At 41.8% G+C, this 25,592-nt stretch overlaps 1 protein-coding gene across 1 annotated transcript in view; it reads right to left on the bottom strand.

The window, feature by feature from the left end:
- Nucleotides 1–25,592, bottom strand: part of LOC140335374 (contactin-associated protein-like 5) — a 212,877-nt gene that overhangs the window by 77,068 nt on the left and 110,217 nt on the right. The window contains exons 11-13 of the mRNA XM_072417940.1: nucleotides 23,858–23,964; nucleotides 15,057–15,176; nucleotides 179–379 (exon numbers count right to left, since the gene is read on the bottom strand). Of these exons, the coding sequence (XP_072274041.1) occupies nucleotides 179–379; nucleotides 15,057–15,176; nucleotides 23,858–23,964 (428 nt within the window). The remainder of the gene's footprint in view (nucleotides 1–178; nucleotides 380–15,056; nucleotides 15,177–23,857; nucleotides 23,965–25,592) is intronic.

Raw genomic sequence — 25,592 nt, 5'->3', positions numbered from 1 at the left:
CTACCAGATAAAAAAGAAACCAGGTTGAAAATGGGCACCCAGGTGCAGTTAACCATGCCCGTGTCTAAGAAAAGATAACAATTAATACAAAAAGAATAGGTTGCAGTAGAAGTCCCAACATACAAGATAAAGGATACATTCACATAATACTAAAGCTGGTGAAATGTTTTTATCTTACCAGGAGAATTTAAAAGCCGTGAATGTTTGCAATGATATACTGCCTCCTGCTCGCAGTACTCGGCGTTGTTGATCAGAGATTCCATTTGCTCTGCACTGGCCCCATAGTTAAATGTCATGGAGTATGGTTTCCCAAAAACTGTCCCACGCACAGAAGGTAGATCCGAGATGTTGTGCTGAATGATGGTCCAAATCTTCTCTTCTGTTGGAGATAATTAAACATAGACAAAGGTTATGTCTAGTCTTATTTAATAGAATGTAGGTATTGTTATTATTGCTAGTACATATATCATTAGATCATTCCCTGGTGTAGAATATATATATCATAATATTATTCTTACATGGCAAGAATCAGGGGCAAAAAGGAAAAAAGTGAATGTGACTGAGGTGAACCAATATGCTTAATAAGTGGATACAAAATGTAACTAACACAAAAGCAGTGATTATACATTTGCCTTGGCAATCAGACTAGTTGTACCACGTTGTCCCCGAAATGGACATGAGGAGTCTATGGAGTGGGAATGGGCCTATTAAAAGGTGAACTTTAATAGGAGGGGACAGATAACCACCGGCTAACCCTGGGGAATTAGTAAGGAGATAAATAGGACTCTATTTATAAAGGAGGGAATCAGACATTTCCTCAAACATTCCATGGTGGAGAATGAACCACATACGTATGTTCCACTGGCAGTAGCTGATTCTTAGCTGAATGTTTGAGAGAATGTTGGATTAGTTCTTATACAATATCAGATAGGCACACCTTACCTATTCTAAAAAAGGGTTAGGTAGTTCTAGAAGTAAAGAAACTAACACCATACAAATGTTTGATTTGAATAAAAACACAACACAAACATCTTAACAAACTCCTTTTATCCACAAAAAAAAACATCATCCAGTGATGCTAATCCATGTATCCAAGTAGCGGGTGTGTATCCTAGCACCCCCGCTACCCGCTGCTATATGACAGAGAGATCCACCAGAAATATGTATATACAGCACTGTATAAAAATATATATATCTTATGTATATTGTTACAAAGTTTCTTTTAACAGACATATAAAAATATTAGATGCTGCAGCTGCCTTAATGCATCCCCCAGACCTGTATAAAATGTTCACAATACGTAGGCGGGAGTCTGCTAGCGATGGAACCGGTGACCCAACAACATCAAAGGGCTTTGTTATCATAAAAGAGAAGGTATCATAAAGCTTCTCCAGCCTTTGTGATTCTAGCTTTGCCTGAACTGTTTGATCTACAAGGGAAGGGGTAGAGAATCTCTGGATCTTGTCTGTTATTTAGGAGGAAGCACAATTGATTTTTTCAATATTATCCTGGTTATGGCTCTGAATTTATAAGACTGGTGTGTGTTGTGCTAAATCTATAGCGTACTTGTCGATCATGAGCAATCAGGAGCTCAGACACAGTGCTCAGTGTTCAAGCAACGTGGCTCTAGTGCTCCCTAGCCCTGCTGAGCATTTCATATTAATCTGTTGCCCAACTGTGTCTCAGTACAGCTCCTAAGCTAACCCCTTGTTGTCCAATCTATTGTTCCTCAGCCTGTTCCATTGTGCTGCTCCAGTGATTTCTGCATTTCTTTTGTCTTTGGTTACCCCTATCACCTGTGCCTCCAGTCTCTTCCTGTGTCCCCTGTGTCCCCGTGTCTTCGGTGACCCCCGTGTCACCTGTGCCTCCAGTTTTCTCTTGTGTCTCCTGTGTTGCCCTGTGTCTTCAGTGACCATCATATCACCGATGTCTATTTCTGGTATTTGAAACCTGGCTTTGTTTTTTACCTCACTTGTTTGCGGCTTGCCTCGACCCCGGCCTTCTTTTACTAATCACTTCCCCTTCAGTAATGCACATTGTCTGCCCATCTTGATGTGCAATAGCCCTGCAACAGTCGGAAGCACAACAATCTCACCTCTACAGGCTCTGGAGAAAACCAGGCTGTTGTTTAGACTGTGCGCCTTACACTTAATAGGGCTCACACCACCAATCAGAAAACCATAGCGCCCCCTACTTGTTCTGCCTCTCCAAACAGAAAACCCTGATGAAGGATGATTCTTTTTAATCCTTGTACCCATTGGCTGCTTTATTTAGGGTCATCTCCATTATAGAATAAAAAAGGGTTTCTTTTTTGGTAATTAATATTATTTTTTTTAAATTATTATATTATAGGACTAAATGATACCGGTGTTTCATCCATGCGAAATGATATAAAAGTCCTACTATACATTTTACAGTTTATTAAAAAAAACAACATAACAATAGGAAATAGGAGGGAGAAAAAAAATAATATTATTTTAAACTGAATATACACAGAGCTCTAGGGGTTGCAAATGACAGCCAGACATAATGCTACAAAAGGAGGAGAGGACCTAGTACAAAAGAGCTTACAATCTAAAAGGAGGGGGAGGAGTAGCACATGTAAGACCATTGATGTGGCATTGATTTTGTTCACTTCTTGCTGCCCCCTAGTACTCATAAGCTGACTATCCAGAGCCAATGATTTTTATTAACAGACTCTGTTTTGTGACATTGGACCATAATAGCAGAGGATCCAGCATTTCACATCCAAATGTCAGTTTCACATTAAAAAAATCTATATGCTATACCTACATCTAAATTCATTTATTCTCCTTTGCATTGGTCTTTTGCAGCCCAACAATTAATGGATTCAGCATGGTAGAGTATGAAAAGCTATTGAGGCAGTGATCTGGATTTATGGAACATATAAAGTAGTATAACCTTCTTCTCCTCATTATCGCTCACGCTTTAATATCATTTGCTGCCATTAAGCTGGAGTGATATTATTTTATCACTCTTCTACATGTTCCGTCCTGCAGTTCTGCTGGAGTGCCTTGCAGGCAAAAAATATAGGAGCGGAGCAGTAAATATCACAAAATTCATTGCTCAGTCCACCCATGCAAAGTTAAATTCATCTTGGAATAGAACGTTTTTAAGAGCTGCTTAAACTGCTTTCTAATGCAAAGGTGACAATGCTTTTAATTCTGGGCAAATGCTACACCTTTATGACTCTCCGCTTTTCCTTCATTGTCCAATTTAGCAGAAGACGTTGTTGGTACTCAGTCCTAGGAGACAGTTTTATGGCTGAAGACTAAGATGCAAGCTGCTGAGCTCCTTTCCTTCTAGATTTACCTTTCTCCCATAACGTTCTACTTAAAATTTAAGAAATTAACACAGCGAGCTATGACAGCATGGCTCTGCCGGAATATACAAACTGCTCTGGACAGACACCACGTGACCAATGTCTGTGCACTAATATGTGGCTAGGAAGATTATGAATATTCTGTATCCGAAGCTCCGGTGGGTGTTGGACCCTCTCTGTCACCAGCCCACTTGGCCTCCAGCTTTACCAACACAACCCGTAAGGGGTGATGGACTTTAGAAGGAGGTGCTGAGTTTGCACTCCCCCTGTACATACAGGGGCTGGCGACTGCTGACTGAGTATGATCAATGTGCAATACAAATTTGGAAGGCAGAAGAAAAGTTAGACGAGCCAAGGTCAGTGCGGGGGCAATCGAGAAGTCAGGTCAGAGCCAAGGTCAGTTTACCAAATTGTCAGGGACAAAATGAGACCTGGAAACAGAGACTGGAAGAATTCCTTGTTCAGGCAACATCCTGTTCCCAGTTAGTGACAAGAGAAACCATGTGACTAGCAAGACCTCACCACCAGATGGAGTGCTGGAGCTGAGGCAGCTCAGGGGGTCACACCTCTCGAACATTTTAGCCCTCTGGGGTAAGGGGGCAGCTCCCAGGAAGTCACATGGATCTGTCCAGGAAGCAAACGAAAAATGTGATTCGTGGGCAGTGCTGCTGGTGGCTGGAAAGGATTGCAAGGTAGGTGGCACGGAGGAGGCCACAGATCCCCTGGTCCTGTGGGGCTCTGTGAAGGCATGGTAATTTAGATTTTGTTTGAAAATCCTATTACCCATTGCAAACCAAGGGGCCCTTCATTTATGTTTTGTTTGAGCATTTTCACTAAACAAAGAGGAATGTTTTAAATTACCTAATAAATATCACATAATGATAAAATGAAACAAATGCATAATGTTATCTTCAGTGAGCCATAATTGTAAAGAGACCCCACCAAGTCCGGTCCCACTAGAGACAAAGCTTCTGTTTTCTGATTGGAGGGTGTTTGTATTTTAAATCTGTATTAGAAAAAGGTCACTCAACTTACAAAAAAGGTTAGGGCAGAGAAGACGGCTCAGTGCCAGGAACCCATGGCCCTGTAGTGGGGGATCCTAGGTCTGAATCCTGGTCAGGACTACAAGTAGTTTGCACGTTCTTCTCATGTTGGCATGCAGAAAACTAGGTTCATTATAGATGTGTATATAAATAAAGAGAGGCCCGTAGCAGGGAAATGTGCGAGGGCCTGCATGACAGGCGTGCTCGGACTGCTCAAGGAAAGAGGGGGGGGAGAAAGAGTTAAGGTGGAGTTATGCAGGGAAGCAAGGGGGAGAGAGAGGGTCGGGTCAAAAGTTTAGGGGGAGGAGATAGGAGAAGGTAAAAGGAGAGTGCAACGGAAGTCCAGGACAGTTTTTTGGAGAGAAGAAATTGCCCACCCATCCGCCCTATTGTTACAGTGTGGTGGCGGTTGAGGTTTGGTGGAAGGTAAGAGTCGAGGTTAATTATGGTTGGGGGACACCCGAGGTGGTGGTATTGAGATTGGTGGTGGCGGACTTTACCTTCCGGACCTGCAACCTAGTTGTTGTCAATATGTTTGGGTTATAGTAGGAATTGGTTTAAGTAAACGAAGGGTTAATATATAGTTTAGCAGTGGGTATTTATTAGTGGTTATTTAAGGGTTAATTTATTGTTGTCGTTATTTAAATGTTATTTTTTTTTTTTGTTGTTTATTTGTTGTTGGTTGTTTATACTTGTTATAATATTTACATATGCAAAGTCAATTTATGGAAATTGTTAAAGTTTTATTTATGGTTAATAAACGGCTGCTTGACAGCCATTTTAAAACGCAGAAGGTGTGGAGTATTTTCTGGGGAAAAAGAGGGGCTGGCAAGGGTAAAGAGTAGAGGTAAGTGTGGAGGGGGGAGTTTGGATTGGGCAACGGTGTGACAGATAATAAAAGAGGTGTTTAAAGATCAGGATAAGCACAAGGATGCTAATCAAACAATACACAAGAAAAATACTAGGCATGGGCAGTGGGGCAGAGGTTTATCCAGTACATAACCAAACAGACAAACTTGTTGAACAGGTGCAAAAGCCCACTAATGAGGTCAGGTGTGTACAGTCTAGACCTTAGCTGTAATGTTCAGTAATGATTAGCAGATTGCAATCGTTAAATGTTTATTATTTTAAAATGATTATGTACTGGAGAATTGTAGATAAATGTGTCATATTTGTGAATTATTTGGATATGGGAATGGATTGATTTAAGTAATATGTTTGTATTTATAAAAAAATATTTTTTTGTGCAGTTTGCAGAAAAGTAATACTTTCACATCTTTCCTCTTCTTTTCCAATACTTTCATCATGGCAGGCTGATTGTGTCAGCTGCAGTACTAATTGGACAAGCAGGTATGTGGAGATTGCGGTTCTGTGTACGTGTGAAGAGGAATCGGGGGGGGGGGGCAGCTGTCATAGCATGTTACATCCAATATACAAGTTTACAGTTGTGACATTCCACAATCTGCTCACCTTTTCCACCAATTATATTTATCTATCACTATGCTTCCTTCTTTGCAAAGAATTCCATATCTGATTGGTGGGATTGGAGAAGCTGAAACACTTTGTAATAGGACAACAAATGGAAGATTCTAATTTTAGGTCTTTTATCAAACATATTTTGTATGATTTAAAGCAAGCAATTAAAGCCATAATTGTAACATATTTCCTGTGTGACCTAATAATTTTGTAATATTATATGTGACTGAACAGCCCAAAACTCACCTTTCTGGGCTGCAGTTTAGTAGCTCAGCTTGGTCAAGGACCCATTCCTACCCTGAGACTGGACAAATGCATTAAAGCCGAATTAAATACGCTATTATCACCAGCTTCCATTCTATTGCAGGGGGGCCATCATCTACTTCTTTTATGTCTTCCTGGATATGAGGGTATGAGACCAAATATTCTTTGGTCATTGCGATTGGCTGGGATGACTCAACTCCTGCGCAGGTGCACTGGAGTTCATTTATTTATCCCAGCTTCCCCTGCGCTAGCCAGGTATCATGATAGCTTCCCTGGACAATCAGGCAAGTAGGTGGGATTATTGCGGAAGGGACATCACCTGTCTCTTTTCTGCAATATTTGCTGATTTATTAGTGGAAATTTACATCTGCATTAAGGGCACACAGCTATGCAAGAGAATTTGATTGGATTACAAAATCTTCTCCCAGCCTGGGTGCTGCTGTAAAGTAAATAAGAGGAACATTTATACGAAGATAGAAAAAAATTTGAGGTGAATGTAGTAACAATGGAGGAGGAAAGAAAAACACCAAACCTGCTGTAATCTATGAAGTAAGACCTGAAATTTACTTCCAGAGCCTTGCATATCCAAACTGTGAAACTGTCTGTGGAGTCCATTCCTTTTCTAGTCCTTAACATGAAGCACATTCATGCTTCATCAGGGGTGGGTAAGACTAGGGTTCACAGTGCATGTATTAGTTGGGACAATCTTGGTTGTGATAGGCAAAGGATACCCTCATGTGATTTGCTAGGAGTTGCAAGCCCCAGTTGAGTGCCAAAACCAGAGCCAATCTAAGTGTTGGTTCTCCTGGAGGGGTGGATGCTATCTAATCAGTTTATGGGAGGAACCGTGATTGGAGGTCTTTAACCAAATTAGTGAAAAAGTTGCTGAACAAAGTGGTGCTATAATCCAAGTTGGCCAAGTTGGCATTAGGGTAAGCCCTTGACAAGGTCTGGTAGGAGAGCAGACTGCTACTATTTAGGTGAACTGTATATACCTCAAAGGGTCATTGGGTGCACCATCACCCCCTATTGGAAACCGATACAATCAGGACTACAAAAAAAGACTTTAGCAGTGACGCAGCACTTTAAATCAATAATAATTTAATAGTATCAAATGTTTCATTGTAGAAATCTATTTTTCATTAATAGGTTCTAATATACATAAAAGTTCTAATATACAACAGTGGTCATGCTGTCAAATAATCAATACAATTAACATTACGTTGCCTCGCCTCCCATCCAATTTTTTCATCCATTTGTAGAGAATGGTTATATCTATATCATATAATGATTAAGTATATTCATATTGTTCTTCTACAACAGAGTAGATTTGGCCTTGTAGTTGTGTTGTACCAGAAGAATGGTTTGATATGGAGCTGATATAAATTATATTATTTTTTTATATATTAACTGTTTCAATCTGTCCCAAAACAATTTCATGCTATTAGACGTATATTGACTTGACAATTACGACCTCTGCACAGAAACTGGAGCTGTGCACAGCTGAAATGGATTCTGGAGTGTGTGCTTCACCAAATGAGCAGATTCTTAAATCTTGTCCTGCCATTGGTTGTTGGGCCTTTTTAAACCTCTCCAGTTCCAGGCTCAGGTTGCTGGATCCTCAGCGCTTTTCCTGTCTCTTTGCCAGGTAGTTCTCTTTTCTGATTTTCTGGATTTGACCTCAGTTTGACCTTCACTCTGCCTTGTCTACTGCCTGCCCTGACTTCGACATGTTCCACTACCTCGCCTTGACTCACTGTGTTCCAGCCTGATAGCCTATGCTGAAGTCTTCTGATCCCTGTAACCCCTCTGGTGGGGAGAGCCTGGGGGCCGCAACCTGGTGACCTCCTAGCAGCAAAGTAGTCTGGTGGTCACTAGGGTCACTCCTTGTGGGGTGTGCTAGTGAACACCGGGGGTCACTTACATTCGGTGCCTCAGGCAATCCAATGTCATCTGCCAGGGGGAGGCAGACAGTAACACTTCCAAAGCCAGTAGGCTCTATTATGCATATCCTGCCAAGTTCCCATGGTCAAAAGCTGCAGCCTGCCCTTTTACCATCAAACAAGCTTTACTTTTGTTCAGCTAAGCTGTTTATTACAGTTATGGGCCGACAATTTTAGAAGGAGGAAAGGGTCGATCACAACGTTATTGTTTACATAATAGCACACAGGGCATGGTGGCTCTGAGTTAGAAGGAATGACTGATAGAACTGAGCCTTCCAATCCTTGAGAATGAATTGCATATAAGACCAGCTTGTGCCTCATAACATAGATTTCATCTTCAGTTAGGTATAAAGCTTATTAATGATGATCTGTAAGTACCATGGTATGCATGGTAGATTGTGAGTTGTATGGCAGCTTGCTGGCTTCCTTGCAACAGTTCCCTGGCTTTCTCTGACTGCACCGAACTAGAACAAGCATAAAACAACTAAACTAAAAACTGCTGTGTGGTCACTGGGGATTTAATAAAAGGGGGTGTCATACTGGATCAAAATGACAGCCACACAACCACTGTTATCAGATGAATAGATAAGTAATATCAGATTTTTTCCAGTACAAGTTTGCATGCTTTCCTAATCTTAAAAAAAAACAAAAAAAGAAAATTCATACATATCTGTGGAATAACTTAATAGCCTTCATCTGTGAATAAAATTTGCTTTCATGTTAAAGCAACTTAGATACAACTTTATGGAGTCTTTAGCATTTGATTCTGCTGAAGATATTATGGATAAACGATGTTTTTTTCTTGTTATTAAACCTGTCAGTGCATAAAACTATAAAATCAGACTGTACAACCTCCAGAAGCTCCCTATTTATCACCGATTCTGCCTATTCTACAGAAATCCTGAAGAGGATTTGCAGGAGGTGGAAGGGATCCATGTCATGATTTGGCTTATTCTGTATATATGTGCCTAAGAGCACCCTTGGGTTATTTTCCTACAAAAGTGCAAAAGGTGCACAGAAAAAAAAAATGATCTGCAACCAGCAGGAATAAAAACAATACAGATTAACATGAATCAAGGAAATCAATATCATTTTTAAAGTTTTGGAAGCTAGGCTTCTCTCGTGCACATGCAGAATGTTCTGATCCTGATCGCTCCTGCTATTCCAGGTTTAATCAGTATCATTCCTTCCATCCTGCCAATCAGGAAATAGCCTCTTGGCTTGTTGTTTAATTAGGTGCCTTCCAAGTCCAGCTCCCGTTTTAAACCCATGTTGCCCAGTCTATTGTTTCCCTGCCTGTCCCTTTGTGCTGTTGCAGTGTTCCTCTTTGTTTGCAGTGACCCCTTTGTCTCCCATGTCACCCCTGTGTCTGGGGTGGCCCCCGTATCACCGGTGTCTATTTCCTGGGATTCCGGCTCTTGAACCCTGGCTTTGTTCCTGACTTCTCTTGCTTGCTGTCTGCCTCAACCCTGCCCTTCCTTGACCATTCTCCTGTCTATTATTTTGGTACTGTGCATTAACCTTCCCACCCTGGTGTGCACAAGGACCACAACCTGGTATCAGCCAGGAGAGCAACATCCTCACAATTAGAGGCTGCGGAGAAGGTAGGTGCTACTCAGATTCTGCACCTTGGCCCTTCTTAGGGCTCATACCACTACTGTGCAAGCCAAATAACCCGCCAGAGCAGGAGTGTCAAACTCTGGCCCACAACGTCCTTTTTTTTGGCCCCCAAAGGAATCCTAAATATTAATTGCAGCTGGCCTGCCGCTGCATTGAAATAACGCCACTACTACAATTCCCGGCATCACATCTATAGACCAGCAGCCTCTCAGCCTTTGCGTGGCCTCGCATTGAACTGTTTTATAGAGGCAAGTAATGCCGGGAATTGTAGTAGCGGCATCACTCAGGTCTATAGACCAGCAACCTCTCAGCCTTTGCGTGGCCAGGAATGACTGATAGAACTGAGCCTTCCAATCCTTGAGAATGAATTGCATATAAGACCAGCTTGTGCCTCATAACATAGATTTCATCTTCAGTTAGGTATAAAGCTTATTAATGATGATCTGTAAGTACCATGGTATGCATGGTAGATTGTGAGTTGTATGGCAGCTTGCTGGCTTCCTTGCAACAGTTCCCTGGCTTTCTCTGACTGCACCGAACTAGAACAAGCATAAAACAACTAAACTAAAAACTGCTGTGTGGTCACTGGGGATTTAATAAAAGGGGGTGTCATACTGGATCAAAATGACAGCCACACAACCACTGTTATCAGATGAATAGATAAGTAATATCAGATTTTTTCCAGTACAAGTTTGCATGCTTTCCTAATCTTAAAAAAAAACAAAAAAAGAAAATTCATACATATCTGTGGAATAACTTAATAGCCTTCATCTGTGAATAAAATTTGCTTTCATGTTAAAGCAACTTAGATACAACTTTATGGAGTCTTTAGCATTTGATTCTGCTGAAGATATTATGGATAAACGATGTTTTTTTCTTGTTATTAAACCTGTCAGTGCATAAAACTATAAAATCAGACTGTACAACCTCCAGAAGCTCCCTATTTATCACCGATTCTGCCTATTCTACAGAAATCCTGAAGAGGATTTGCAGGAGGTGGAAGGGATCCATGTCATGATTTGGCTTATTCTGTATATATGTGCCTAAGAGCACCCTTGGGTTATTTTCCTACAAAAGTGCAAAAGGTGCACAGAAAAAAAAAATGATCTGCAACCAGCAGGAATAAAAACAATACAGATTAACATGAATCAAGGAAATCAATATCATTTTTAAAGTTTTGGAAGCTAGGCTTCTCTCGTGCACATGCAGAATGTTCTGATCCTGATCGCTCCTGCTATTCCAGGTTTAATCAGTATCATTCCTTCCATCCTGCCAATCAGGAAATAGCCTCTTGGCTTGTTGTTTAATTAGGTGCCTTCCAAGTCCAGCTCCCGTTTTAAACCCATGTTGCCCAGTCTATTGTTTCCCTGCCTGTCCCTTTGTGCTGTTGCAGTGTTCCTCTTTGTTTGCAGTGACCCCTTTGTCTCCCATGTCACCCCTGTGTCTGGGGTGGCCCCCGTATGACCGGTGTCTATTTCCTGGGATTCCGGCTCTTGAACCCTGGCTTTGTTCCTGACTTCTCTTGCTTGCTGTCTGCCTCAACCCTGCCCTTCCTTGACCATTCTCCTGTCTATTATTTTGGTACTGTGCATTAACCTTCCCACCCTGGTGTGCACAAGGACCACAACCTGGTATCAGCCAGGAGAGCAACATCCTCACAATTAGAGGCTGCGGAGAAGGTAGGTGCTACTCAGATTCTGCACCTTGGCCCTTCTTAGGGCTCATACCACTACTGTGCAAGCCAAATAACCCGCCAGAGCAGGAGTGTCAAACTCTGGCCCACAACGTCCATTTTTTTGGCCCCCAAAGGAATCCTAAATATTAATTGCAGCTGGCCTGCCGCTGCATTGAAATAACGCCACTACTACAATTCCCGGCATCACATCTATAGACCAGCAGCCTCTCAGCCTTTGCGTGGCCTCGCATTGAACTGTTTTATAGAGGCAAGTAATGCCGGGAATTGTAGTAGCGGCATCACTTAAGTCTATAGACCAGCAACCTCTCAGCCTTTGCGTGGCCTCGCATTGAACTGTTTTATAGAGGCAAGTAATGCCGGGAATTGTAGTAGCGGCATCACTCAAGTCTATAGACCAGCAACCTCTCAGCCTTTGCGTGGCCTCGCATTGGACTGTTTTATAGACACAGGGAATTGTATTAGAGGTGCTATTTCAGTTTCAAGTTTGGCCCACAACTTTTTCTAAGTTTTTATTTTTGGCCCACTGTGTATTTGAGTTTGCCACCCCTGCCCTGGAGACTCCATCTCCCCAAGTGTGACAGTGTATACTGCATCAAGGATGAGACAAAATCTTCTGCAACTGAGTTTGCTCATGTTGACATTTTCAAAAAATTATCTCCAATACAAATGGATTCAAGTTTTCTAAAATTTAAACAAATACTAAATCAATTTGGACAAGTTAGATTAAAAATTTCAGGGAATTATTTTTACCAGGAGTTTGTTTTAAGAGGTAATTCTGGTTACTTCTGGCAAATCTAGTGAAGCAAGGAGAAATCTGACCTTTCGATCACTCCATTCATTCCTACACATTGTTTATCAAGTTCATAAGTGCACTGAAATGTCTTACATAATTCCAAAAAATGCAGAATACCACCCACTGCTGTTATTCATAAAAGAACCAAACATCCAAAACAGTGCTATATACTGTAAACCTCTGATAAATTAGCAAGCAGCACTTTGTAAATCTTTAAAAATATATACCATGGGGATATGTTCTATTATACATGACTGTTGGTAGCCACAATGCAGATGTCTGATGTGTGCTATCGATATAATGCCACCTCGTTTTACCATTTTACATCTTTTGGGATGTTAACCAGTGTCTGACCTGTATCCTCTGTGGATTTTTTACTATTAGTTCTTTAGTTTGTTCTGCATGTATGTCACTCTGGTGTCATGTACCAGGAAATGTGTTGGCTTGTATTGTTCTTTGCTGTGTGCACTCTAACCATTGATAACTCTGCAAACTATCAAGTTGTGCTTGTGTGGTTTCAGAATTAGCAAAGCTAAAAAAAAAAAACTAAAGCTTGCTGCACTCTTCAGCAGTAAGCAAAACAAACAATGATCTGTTACTATCCCGGCATTTAGTTAGCGGTATAACACACTAAACAAAGAGATGTACCAGAAAAGCATAGCTAGATTTACTGACTGCTGTGGTGGTAAATGTTTAAACAATGTTTAGTTTTACCCTTCCTCCCCTTTTTACCAAACCTTTGCAGTAGAACCCTATACATTTCTATGATACTGTCTATCCAGGGTCTCCTGCCTCTGAAGTACATCCAGACAAAGTCCAAAACTTGAATGGCTGGCATGCAAAGCGGTCAGCATGCAAAAAGACCAATTAAACTTTGTTAAAGAGTAGGAGCATAACTAGTACCTCCTCCCCCTCAAAACTTTGGATACTCCGCTTCACCCTGGGCCAGATTTGGCTTCCTGCCCTATGCATTAGCAGATACAAGCAATAGCAACCCTTTTACCCTCAATGCAGCCAGTCACTTTTTTGTCCCTCCTTTAAGCGGTATTGGCAATCAAAGGAGGATGGAGTGGCCACAAGGGCACATGCAGCAATTAGTCCTTATATAGGGTGATATGTTTTAGGACTTCCTCAACCTGGGTATTCCTAAAACTTAAAAGGTCACAAGAATAAGAATTACTCATGTGTAAGATTGTAACTATTGTGATAACTTTTAGTTTTAGAATGGAATACATAAAATTCTTTCACATTTCTTTATCCCTTTGGAAGAAAAATAATTTGTTTGCTTAAATGAGATGGCAGAAAGTAAAAGAAAGTCACAGCAACGCAAATCTCCGCTTAGTCTGGAATGGCACTTTTGTGTTGGGGTGTAATGTCCAGCGAAAGTCAAGCAAAGTTCAAAATTCCAGTAGGCCTAATAGATAGCTGGGAGATGTTCAAGGCAAGTTTAGTTCCAATTTTAGTCCCACAAGAGATAGGCCAAAACCTAAGAAAGAAGGTTATTCCCTAAAATGTTGTATGCATTCTCACCTCCACTTACACAGGGTGTCCATGCCAGGTATCCAGTTGTAATATCACATGGAATATTTGTATTGAATTCTTCCTTAATATCACAAACAACTTGGATTACTAACCATAAATATTTATTATGCATTGAAGTCATATTTTAAAAACTATAACTTATGACTGTAGACTTTATATGTGCTATCATCTGATATGGAAAATGATAACAGTTTGTTATTCAGCATTTATCAAGACAAGATCCTTTGGCATCCAAAATTAAAAGACCAGGAATGTGAATCGGCTGTGATGCCCAATGAAAATCAAGTTACAAAGTTCTGTTAACCACTTATCCAATAATAAATCAGAAGATGTTCATGGCAAGTTTAGACAATTTTAGCTTCCCATGAGGAAGGACAAAATCAGAGAAAGAAGTTCACACCTCAAAATAATGTTCATGACCACCAACTTCTACACAAGTTGTGCCCACTTTGCATGATATTCCATGATTTATTACATTGTATATCTTGTCTTAGGTGCTTTCTAACTGTCATATTTTGTTACTATACCCTTTTTGTTGCTGTTTTGAGCTTTTTGAGTGCAAAATTTAAGCATACTCTTTCAATTATGCATTGTGAATATTTATATACTAATACACTTATCTGATACACCTCAAAGTCTGGTGTGCTACCCTGGAGTTGTCTCTATAATATATTGTATGGGGATTTTTTTTACATTTATTAGCATTATATATTCATTTTTCCTGTGAAAATAGAGTTTTATTACTATTGTTATGGTGCACAGACCATTTTATGCTTTTAGGCTTTACTCCTCTCAGCACCTGCGAGGCCATTAAGGTTCAGTTTTCTTTCTTTCTGGAAGCAGAAAAACCTTTAAAATGACACCACAAATACTGGGTTTGAAGCTGTAAATGAATAAGAACAGGCAGGTGTATGACTCCCACAGTTAAAATCACTAAAATCTGAGATTTTCAACATGTTTGGAAATTAAACTGTATATTATGCACGAGCAATTTGCAATCAGCTATTCGCTTCGGTGAGTCCTGCTGCACGGCTTAAATGGTGGACACCAGCTGCCATATCATCTGCCTTTCATCACAACAACCTCTTTCAAAAAACTAAAAAAAAATATCCTCGCTGCGGCTGGTCTCAGACGCAGGTGACGATGGTTAAAATTTGAAGAAACAGACTCCATTAGAAGGCTAAAGGCAGAGAGTGATTCCCACTTTGAGCCAGTAGAAATTGGGCTCCCGCCGCTCAGAATAGCTTGATGTCCCTGCTAATCCGTTCTAGACGGAAATGGTGGTGAAATATTTTATGACAGCGTTAAATATGAATGAAGATGCTGCATGGCTTACCGGTTAAATTGCAGTAGACACGCACAGGTCCAAGAGGCCCGCTGCCATCTGAGTCGATGTAGTAGTAGTCAGACGGGTAACCCTTATGTTTATAGGCCTCACACGATTGTTCATACAGAGCTGAAAGAAGAGGAAAAGGTTCAATGAATCGGAATAATTGGAATGCCAAAGACATTAGCGGAGGCTTCACAACAAAATACTTTATTCCACATGATGGCTTCCATTCCACTTCCTTTTGTTTTCACCTACCTATACAGTTTATTCTATACATATAGCCAAATAATTTTGGTATTTCTTTTAGACGGCTGTTATTTTTTGGTACCTGCATTCTGTTGACAGGGGTAGTTTTTTTTACAAACAGGGGGCAATTTACAGGATCCACATCTTCCTCAGGGCCCCGGATTTCACAATGAAGAGTTCTTGGAGGCTATGAACTTCAATTTTGCATAGTTGCCCAGGGCATGTCCAAAACCATCTCTGCCTGTTCACTTTTTGTCCTGGAAATGAGAATGTGGCCTCCAAATGTAACTACTTAGGCAACTAATGCCTAAGTAGTTGATACAGTTTTTTCTCCTTGGACTGCAGAACCTGGTTGGTTACTTAAACTGTCTGTCCTGCTCTCCATGGAGATCTAGAGGTAGTTTAAAGTAGTATTGGACCCTGGACAAACATGAAGTCATGCTGTTACGGATCTGCCACAAGTGTAGGGAAGTGGACCCTCTATGCAATCTGCAGGTGTAGCAGCGGTATGAACTGAGGCACAGAGTCTAAGGAACCACCCAACGTTCACCAGAGCACCCTGCAAGGAGTGATGGACTTTGCTGCGGACGGCGCCCAGGTTGCAGCCCTCAGACACACCCATGCAGACAGCAGCTGACAGCAGATAGAACCAAATCGGTAGACAAAATTGAAAACCAGAACTGAACCAGGTCAGAGCAGACGGCGAACAATCAACATCAGAACAAGCCAGTTCAGAACCAGGATATCAGCACTTGGAAATGGAAATAGATACAAGCTGGAGCCTCAGGAAAATGCACCTATTTCACAGGCAAGGAGTGTCAGTCTGAACACAGCTTATACAGTAAGGTTAACAGGCTGGCCGGGACTGGATGAGCAGGTGCAGATAAATCAGCTGGAAAGGTTCGGCGACGCCTCTAACTCCAGAGCCTGAAGTTTAACCAACTGATGCTGATCTGACATATATCTGGCGAACAACAAGTACCAGATCAGCTGTGCTGCTGAGCTGTGACAGTACCCCCCCCCCCCCCCCGTTAGGGCCCCTCCTCAGAAGTGATCCCCCTGGTCTCTTGGGAAACTGCCTATGAAAGTCCTTCACCAGTAGAGAGGCATGAAGATCTGTGTGAGATACCAAAGATCGTTCTTCTGGACCATAGCCTCTCCAATGGTCCAGATATTGCAGCTTTCCACAGAGCAATCTAGAATCAGTGATGGACTCTACTTCAAACTCTTCCTCAGAAGCCACCTGGACAGGAGCAGGAGGAGGGGATTTGGGGGAATAACGGTTGAGAATGAGCGGTTTCAGGAGAGACACATGAAAAGAGTTAGAGATGGAGATATGGGTCCAAGGACACTTAGGTACAGGCAGAAGAAGAAGTGGACCAGATGGTAACCTTCTTGGAACTTTATTTTGAGCACAATTGAAGCATGCGACAATTAAGTTTTTAACATCTTGCCGTAAGGTTGGCCACCAATACAGGCGTGGGATGAAGTCAAAGGTTTTTAGCAGCCCTTGGTGACCAGCAACCTTAGAATTATGCCCTCATGCAAGAACACGGGGACGGAGAGACCTTTTTACAAATTGTTTCCTAGGAGGAATGTCTTTCAAGCGTACAGGGGCAGCCAAAAGAATTCTGGAAGCATCAATGATATGTGAAGGTTCCAGTTCAGTATCCTCCGAATCAAAGGAACTAGACAAGGCATCTACTTTAGTATGCTTGGTCCCAGGGTGAAAGGTAAGTGTGAAATCAAAGCTAGAGAAGAATATGGCCCAGGGAGCCTGCCGTTGATTATTTCTTTGGGCAGTTTAGAGGTACAGAAGGTTCTTGGGATCGGTGTAAATCGTAACAGGAAAGAGTGCTACCTCAAGAAGATGACGCCATTCCTCCAATGCAAGCCTCACAGCCAGTAGTTCTCGATCCCATATAGTGTAATTCCTTTCAGCCGGCAAAAACTTCCTCGAGAAGAAGCCACAGAAATGTAATTTGCCAGAGGTGCCTTGCTGGGAGAGAACAGCTCCTACCCCCACAGCAGAGGCATCAACCTCAAGAATGGCTTACTTGGGTCAGGGTGCAAAAAGACAGGAGCTGATGTGAAGGCCTGCTTCAAGACCTCGAAGGCCTGGGGAGCCTCTTTGGGCCATACCTTGCAGTTGGCCCCCTTCTTGGTGAGGGCTGTGATGGGAGCCACAATGGAGGAGTAATTTTTAATGAACTCCAAGAAATCTTTAAATCGCTTTTAGCCCTTGTGGTAATGGTCACTTCAGAACAGCGGAAATTTTTCCAAGATCCATACGTAATGCCTGATTGGAGACAATATATTCCAGAACAGGCACTTCAGGGAGTTCAAAGAGACATTTATCTATTTTGGCATAAAAAAACATTTTCTCTAAGAAGTAGAAGTACAGTCCTTACATGTCACCAATGCGTCAGAAGATCCCAGGAAAAGATTAATATGTCATGCAGGTATACTACAACATAAGTGTAAAGAAGGTCACGGAAAATGTCATTAACAAAGCTCTGAAATGCTGCTGGGACATTACAAAGCCCAAAGGGCATGACAAGATACTCATAATGACCATCACGAGTATTGAAAGCGGTCTTCCACTAATCCTGTTCTTTGATTCGGATGAGATTGTAGGCTTCACGCAGATCTAGCTTAGTGAAAACAGTGGCATCCTGGATACAGTCAAACAGTTTCCAAATCAGAGGCAAAGGATATCCATTTTTGATTGTTATTTTGTTCAGGCCCCTGTTTTTCTATACAGGGACGCAGGGACCCATCCTTCTTTCCTACAAAGAAGAAACCAGCCACTGCAGGTGATGTGGACTTGTGAATTAGACCCCTTTCGAGTTTCTCCTTATTATATTCAGACATGGCCTGAGTTTCGGGTCTAGACAGGGGATAGACATGACCACGAGGAGGCGTAGTCCCAGGTAAGAGCTCAATGTAGCAGTCAAAAGAACGATGAAGTAGCAGGGTCTTAGCCTTTCGCTTAGAAAAAACGTCCATAAAATCTTTGTAGGGATCAGGAAGGTCAGGCAAAGGTGCAGTCTCAGTCAAGCAAGCAGAACATGGGTCAAGAACAGAACAGGTTAAATCCTCTGAATATAGTGGTGAAAAGCTAGAACTCCAGGACAGAATGTCTCCAGAAAACCCAGTCTATCACTGGAGAATGTTGGCAAAGGCATGGCATGCCTAGAGAGAGTTGGTTGATAAGCTTGGGCATTACCAGGAATTCCAGAGTTTCAAAATAGAAGGCACCTACTCGTAAGGATAGTGGCTGGGTCTTGAAACGAATGAGTTTAGGAATTACTGTACCATTGACACTGAAATAGGAATGGGCTTTTCCAGGGCTACCAGCAGAATCCAGTGCTTAGAAACGAAGCTCTGATTCATGAAGATGGCTGTGGCACCAGAATGCAGATAGGCCTCAGCCCAAATAGTCTGGTCAGGGAAGAAGAGCTGTACTGTGAATGTAACCTTTTTAGAGGGGGTGCTGAATGAATGGCCTAGGCAATCCTCCCTAACATTCCCTAGGCAAGGCCTTTGTGTGTTTTGATAGGACAGTTATTTCGGTAATGTCCATTACCTCCACAATACAGACATACATTTTGAGCACGGCGGCGTGCACGCTCGGAGACTGGCAGTTTAGACCGATTAGTCTCCATGGGTTCTGCTGAAGGTTCAGTAGCCTCTGGTGGGTCAACAGGGAAAGAAGCTTGTGGAAACTGTGCTGCACATTCATGACGATGTTCCCGGAGGAGTCGGTCAATTTTGATTGCCAGATGCATGGCAGCATCCAGACTCTCAGGTGGAGGACAGTGCACAAGAGAGTCTTTATCTTCTCAGACAGTCCTAGCCGGAACTAAGAACGGAGAGTGGGATCGCTCCACTGCGAGTCAGCAGACCACCGGCGAAACTAAGAGCAATACTCCTCCGCGGTTCTGTGTCCCTGGTGCAAGGAACGGAGAGCAGCTGCTGCAGATGCTGCCTGATCTTGATCATCACAAAGCAGACCAAGTGCCTGGAAGAAGGAATCCACGGAAAGAAGGGCAGGGTTACCAGGTAGCAAACTGAAAGCCCAGGACTGAGGATCACCTTGCAGTAAGGACATTACAAGACCAACTCGCTGTCCCTTGGAGCCAGAGGAGTGTGAGCGAAGGCGAAAATAAAGTAAGCAAGCATTCTTGAAGCTAGAAAACTTCTTCTGTTCACTGAAAAAACGATCTGGCCAATTAATCTTTGGCTCGGATGCAGGAGAAATGGTAGCAGGAGCAACAGCAGGAGCTGGGAAAGGAGCAGCCGCAGCACTGCCCTGTAGGGAGGTTTGGAGTTGCTGAATGTGGGATGATATATCCTGCAGCACCTGCACAACTTGATCAGTATGAGCCTCCTGATTTTCAATTCGTCGCACCAAGGCTTGCAGGGTGCCTGGCAGAGGAATGTCAGCGGGGTCCATGGCCTGTGCAAACTCACCGATCTGCCACATGTGTGGGGAAGTGGACCCTCTGTGCAATCTGCACGTTTAGCAGAGGTATGAGCTGAGGCACAGAATCTAAGGAACCGCCTGGCCATTCACCAGAGCACCCCGCAAGGAGTGGTGGACTTTTCTGTGGATGACGGCAAGGTTGCGGCCCTCAGACACACCTGTGCAAACAGCAGCTGACAGCAGATAGGACCAAAGCGTAGAACCAAATCAGTAAGCAAGAAGAATCAAGAAGCAGGCTGGCCAGGGACTGGATAAGCATGTGCAGATAAATCAGCTGGAAAGATTCGGCGACACCTCTAACTCCAGAGCCTGGACAGAGCAGCTAGAAGCAAGGTAAGGGGACCAAGTGCTGCTTATCTAACATATATCTGGTGCAAAACAAGTACCAGATCACCTGTGCTGCTGATCTGTGACACATGCACATCATTCCAGCTCCTGAAACCTTTGATGTTCTGTCAGTTGGGGCCCAAGAGAAGATGGGGGTCCTGGACAGTTGCCCAAATCAATGTCAACTATTTACAGTGCTTGCAATTAAAAACAAATTTTAAGTAAATAAATGGCTGCATTTCTTAGTCTTTATTTTTATCTGCTTTGAATTTAGCTTTAAACTGTCCATTAATTAATGTAGAGGAAAGGGCCATTACGGCCCAAAACTCAAAACCACGAGATGGAAAATTCCTAGGCACACAATGGCTTAATTTGCTGTAATAACTCTCACCCTTGTTGAACAAACACTTGAGAAAGTGCTAAACATAGTCAAGCATGTCGCAGCCTCTGTTCTAGGCTTTTAATGAGACGTGTTTTATGGTTTTCAGTGCAATATTAATAGAGTAACAGCTAATTAATTATTTACCAACATGATGAGTTGCCTGCTACTCATTTACGGGACGTTCACAGCTCTGTGGTGAACATGGCAGATTCAAAGAGAAATAAGACGTCTTGGAAACAGAGAACCTGTCATTGCATCAAACGTGTTACCAAAACAGCTGCATGATGGAAATTTAGTTTTGAAACAAATATTTAAATGAACCTTTACTCACACCTATAAGTGTTACCTTGTAAAATAGTGTTGCTGGAACAATTTAGACCAATAATGTTTGAATAAATCTTTGTTCGGTTTGGACAAGGTCCAGAGCAACAAAAGCTAATGTCAAGCATTGGACATTTGGGGCATACGTTGGAGTTCCTACATGTACATAGCAGGCAGCTAGTGCCTCATACCACTGTCACTAGTATTGCAGTTAAAATAAGGGTGAAGGTTTTCATTGACTAGTGGTCCTCAGGGTCCGGGATTGCCCCTACCACTACCAAGCAAACACAAAGCTCATATGGTGGTGAGCATTCTTATTGGCTGGTTGTGTCAGGGATGGTCCTACCCCCTGGATGCCACTAGCCAACAAAAATGTTCACCTCTGTTTTCAGAAACAATCAAAGGGCCAATCAAACAACTTGCCTGATGTGTCAAAAAGATAAATCCTAACAATTCTCTTAATTCCTTCCTTTTGTTCTTTTGATCATGCCATTAAAATTGTTTTTGTTACAGTTGTTAAACACATGCAAAAATATTTAGTAACTTCCTATCTGTTGCATTTTACCCAGCCATCTACAGAGGAGGAGGTATTCTGTAGTCCTAACACAATTCCTGTCCTTTGGATGACAATGTTGCTCCCATATAGATAATAAAGTGGGTGAACATTGTCATCCTAAGACGAGAAATTTCTACTGGCCCGATCACCAGGTAGAAACAAAAAAAATGTTTTCAATGGAGTCACACATCTATGGACTGGTAGGCTGCAATATACAACATGATTGCTCTTGGGTTTAGATACGCTTAAACCAACAAAAACAGATGCTGATAAATTTGATCCAGGTAACAAGGCTTGGATGACCTCCATTCATGAAAAGGTTAACCATATTCTTGTTTTTGACTTTTGACATTGTTTTTTCTTTCTCCTTGATGTGTCGCACCTGGAAACTCACCAAAACCTTTCTCCCTCTAACGAGTATACTGAGATTTCTAATCATGATTATAATTAGTATCTGGAAGGTTTTTCTCCTCAATATGATTTCACATCCTGAGGCTGAAGGAACATCAGCACCTCCATTCTGCCTGTCCTTCCATGTTCTCCTCATTTTTAACGAGCCCATCAGATATAATTGGATAACACTCTATAGTTTCTGTTTACTTAGAACTGCATAAGGCCTCAAATATCACTCCGTGGGAAGGTGCAAGGTGTCATTATTTTCCTGCACTTTTTTACTTCAGAGAGTCATTTATGGCATTTTTGAAATGTAATAAATTCAATAAAATCAACAGAAACCAAAGCTAAAGTTTCCTCAGATCATTTAATTGGCTGTAGATGAAAATGATAGTTCTGGGAAAGTTCATATTATACACACCTGATGTCAAGGAAAATTTCAAATATCTTTAGGAAAATGCCAATGTTTCTGCTGAAACATTTGGCTTTGTATTGACTCCATTAGCCTCACTGCACTCAGGAACCGGTAACCGTGCTTAGAAACTGTAAGGTCCTTAAATAATACTCTTGTCATTTTACAATGGTTAGGTTTAACTATAGAATTGCTGTGCTGTTTTTTATTATTGCTGTTCTGTTCTGTAGTGTACAGCCCTAACTCAACTGAGTGTATGTAGAGATTTCCAAAGAAGCCTGTACAGAGGGAATCCATGGTGCTCTAGTGGACCCACTGGGTTTGACAAGTAGACTCTGCCAACATGTCAGAAGTCTCACATTAAAAACCATGGGATGGTGGAGCGTGGTGCAAGTGGAATCCAATTGGGATCATATTGTTTGAATAATCTGTGAATACAGCATCCTGAAATTATGTAGGAGGATGTATGTATATTATTTCAACGAAAGGGTAATGAGCCTACCATCTATTTTTTCCAAAAGTTATATTTCAGAAAGTTCACTAAATATTGGCTTCCATTCCACCCCAGAATTAAATTCAAGCTCCTGTGCTTTGCCTTCAAATTCCTCCACAGTTCTTGTCCCAATTATCTTCCTGACCTGATAGAAAAATAAGGCCCTTTTTTTCGCTCCTCCAATGACCTACTAATGACTTCCTCATTCATAATATCATCGCACGCACTGCTCCAAGACTTTTCTAGAGCTGCCCTGACTCTCTGGAATGGTCTTCCACATCCCATTTGGCTCCTACTTTCTATTCTTTTAAAAGAGCCCTTAAAACCCATCTTTTCAAACTTGCCCACCCATCTTCTTCTGTTTCTTAAACCCTCACTGAACACCCACTATTCCATATCCCCCATTCCTATTGTGTGATATTTCCCCCTCCTCCTAGATTGTAAACTCTTCTGGGCAGGGTCCTCCACTCCTCCTGTGTCACTGTCTGTCTGTCACTTGCAACCTCTATTTAATGTACAGAGCTACATATTATGTTGGCGCTATATAAATATTGTTTTTTATTATTATTATTATTATTATTATTAATAATAATAATAATATTAATAATATAATAATAAACATCATACATTTAGCAATATTTTGATGATAATAAGTTTAATAATTTGTCATAAACCCATGGTAATGTTGACCCTGAACCTCATCATTAACCATGCATAGATAATACCAGTTGGAGATATCTGAAAAAGATGATGTCTAAAGTTAATCTTTAAAAAAATAGCCATTGTCTACATTTTAACAAACCATTTTTTTAGCATGGATGCCTGGTACTTCTATATCAGGTGTATGACATTTGAATAGCTGAAGGGAAAAAGTCTGAAGAACCTTTAGTATTGTTTCCTACTAATTATTAATCGGTTCATCCTATACAGAGTTGAAATGAAAACCTTGGAGAAGTTTATTTTAAGTTTATCCTGTGGATTTACAATACACCATCCAACAGTTGGCTGCTGACTTTGCCAAGTTTGTCCTAGTCACAATTTAGCCGCTAATCCTTTCCCACATGGCCTGCTTTTCTGCAAAATAACAGATGGATGATGGCGATGGCCAATTGTTTCATTACTAGCTTTGGCTTTTAAAATAAAAATAAAATACACCTTTATTAAGATAGGCAAGTAAAGCGTACTTACAGCTATGGCAAGTGGCATCGGCGTAGCCAGTGTCCCCGCAGTCGCAATGAAAGGCGCTCCAAGTCTGTGAGCACGCTCCTCCGTGTTCGCAGTAATTTGGCAGGCATCTGTTGGAAACAAAAAGTCCACAGAGTCTGGTTTGTGAGTGTCACCGAGAAGCAGCTGAGAGCGACTGAATGCAAAAACGACTTTCCAAATGAGGCTGACAGTTAATTAGCTGTGGAGAGACTGAAAGGGATCTGAGCAAATCAATAATTTCAAATGCTAGATACTCTTGAAATTGATGAACCAGATACAGCAAATTACTAAACAAAAGTCAACCGCTCTCACAAAAGAGGCTCGCTTTACACTCAATTACAAACTCAGTTTTTTTTTTTTTCTATCCAGTGGAATATCAAACCAAAGAGAGAACTGGCTGGAGGCAATGACTGATTTTTATAAACATTTGCATAACAAAAAGAAATCTGTGAATTCATGTATTTTAATCAGCCCATTCTTTTTTAACTCCATGAGTTATTAGACTTCTGTGCGGTAAAGTTTGAATGGTAATTATTCTGAGGCTTTCATTAGACAAACTTGGCATGGGATTTACAATAAAATCTGAACAATGTTATAGTATGTAGCCAATTTAAATATAAAGGTTTTCAAAATAATGATTGTTTACACTGGATAGACAAACTAAAATGAGGAAAGATTTCTCTGGGTACCTGTCTCCAAAATATGAACAATTGGTGGCCGTGGAAATATGAGTAGATACAAGATGCCCTTCTTTCTGTCTGGTGTGAACAGGAAAAGGAAGCACACACTTTCTTCCCCGTTCTTTCCTGGCCAACCAAGCTCCCATGGGCCTGGTATGAAGAGGAACAGAAAGCACATGCTTATTGCCCCCTCTTTTCCTGATCAGCCTGACTCATATGGACCTGGTATAAACAGAAAGCACATGCTTATTGCCCCCTCTTTTCCTGATCAGCCAGACTCATATGGACCTGGTATAAACAGAAAGCACAGGCTTACTGTCCCCTCCTATTCTGGCAAAGCAGACTCGTGTGGGCCTGGTTTGGTCAAGAAAAGCATGCATACACTTAGTGCCCCCTTCTTTACTGGCCAAACAAGCATCTATGTGCCTGGTAAAAAACGGGAACGGGAAGCACACACTTACTGCCCTCTTATTTTCTGGCCAAGAAGACCTCTGTGGGCTTGCTATGGACAAGAAGGGCATGCATTCATTTATTGTCCCCTTCTTTCCTGGCCAATCAAGCTCCTATGTGCCTGTTATTAACAGGAACAGAGAGCACATGCTTGCTGACTCTTCCTTTCTTTGCCAACCAAGCTTCTATGGAACTGGTTTGAACAGGAACAGAATTCACTTGCTTATTGCCCCCTCATTATTGACCAACCAAACTCCTAAAGGACTGGTAGAACTACATCAGGAAACGCATGCTTATTGCCCCCTTCTTTTCCTGACCAACCAGACTCCTATGGAACTGGTATGAACGGGAAGCACACACCTATTGTCCCTTCTTTTTCTGGCCAAGCAGACTCCTGTGGGCTTTGTATGGTCATGCATACACTTAGTTCCCCCTTCTTTCTTGGCCAACCAAGCTCCTATGTGCCTGGTATGAACAGGAACAGGACACACACATTTACTGCCTCCTTCCTACTTGGCCAACCTAGCTCCTGTAAGGAACTTACCCGTCCTGCGAGCCCGCGGTGTCCCTGGGGTTCCCAGCCACAG

The sequence above is a fragment of the Pyxicephalus adspersus genome, chromosome 7, assembly GCF_032062135.1.
Source record: "Pyxicephalus adspersus chromosome 7, UCB_Pads_2.0, whole genome shotgun sequence".
NCBI classification, from domain to species: Eukaryota; Metazoa; Chordata; class Amphibia; order Anura; family Pyxicephalidae; genus Pyxicephalus; species Pyxicephalus adspersus.
Note: the sequence above shows the minus strand (reverse complement) of the source record. Positions and strands in the feature narration are given on the sequence as shown.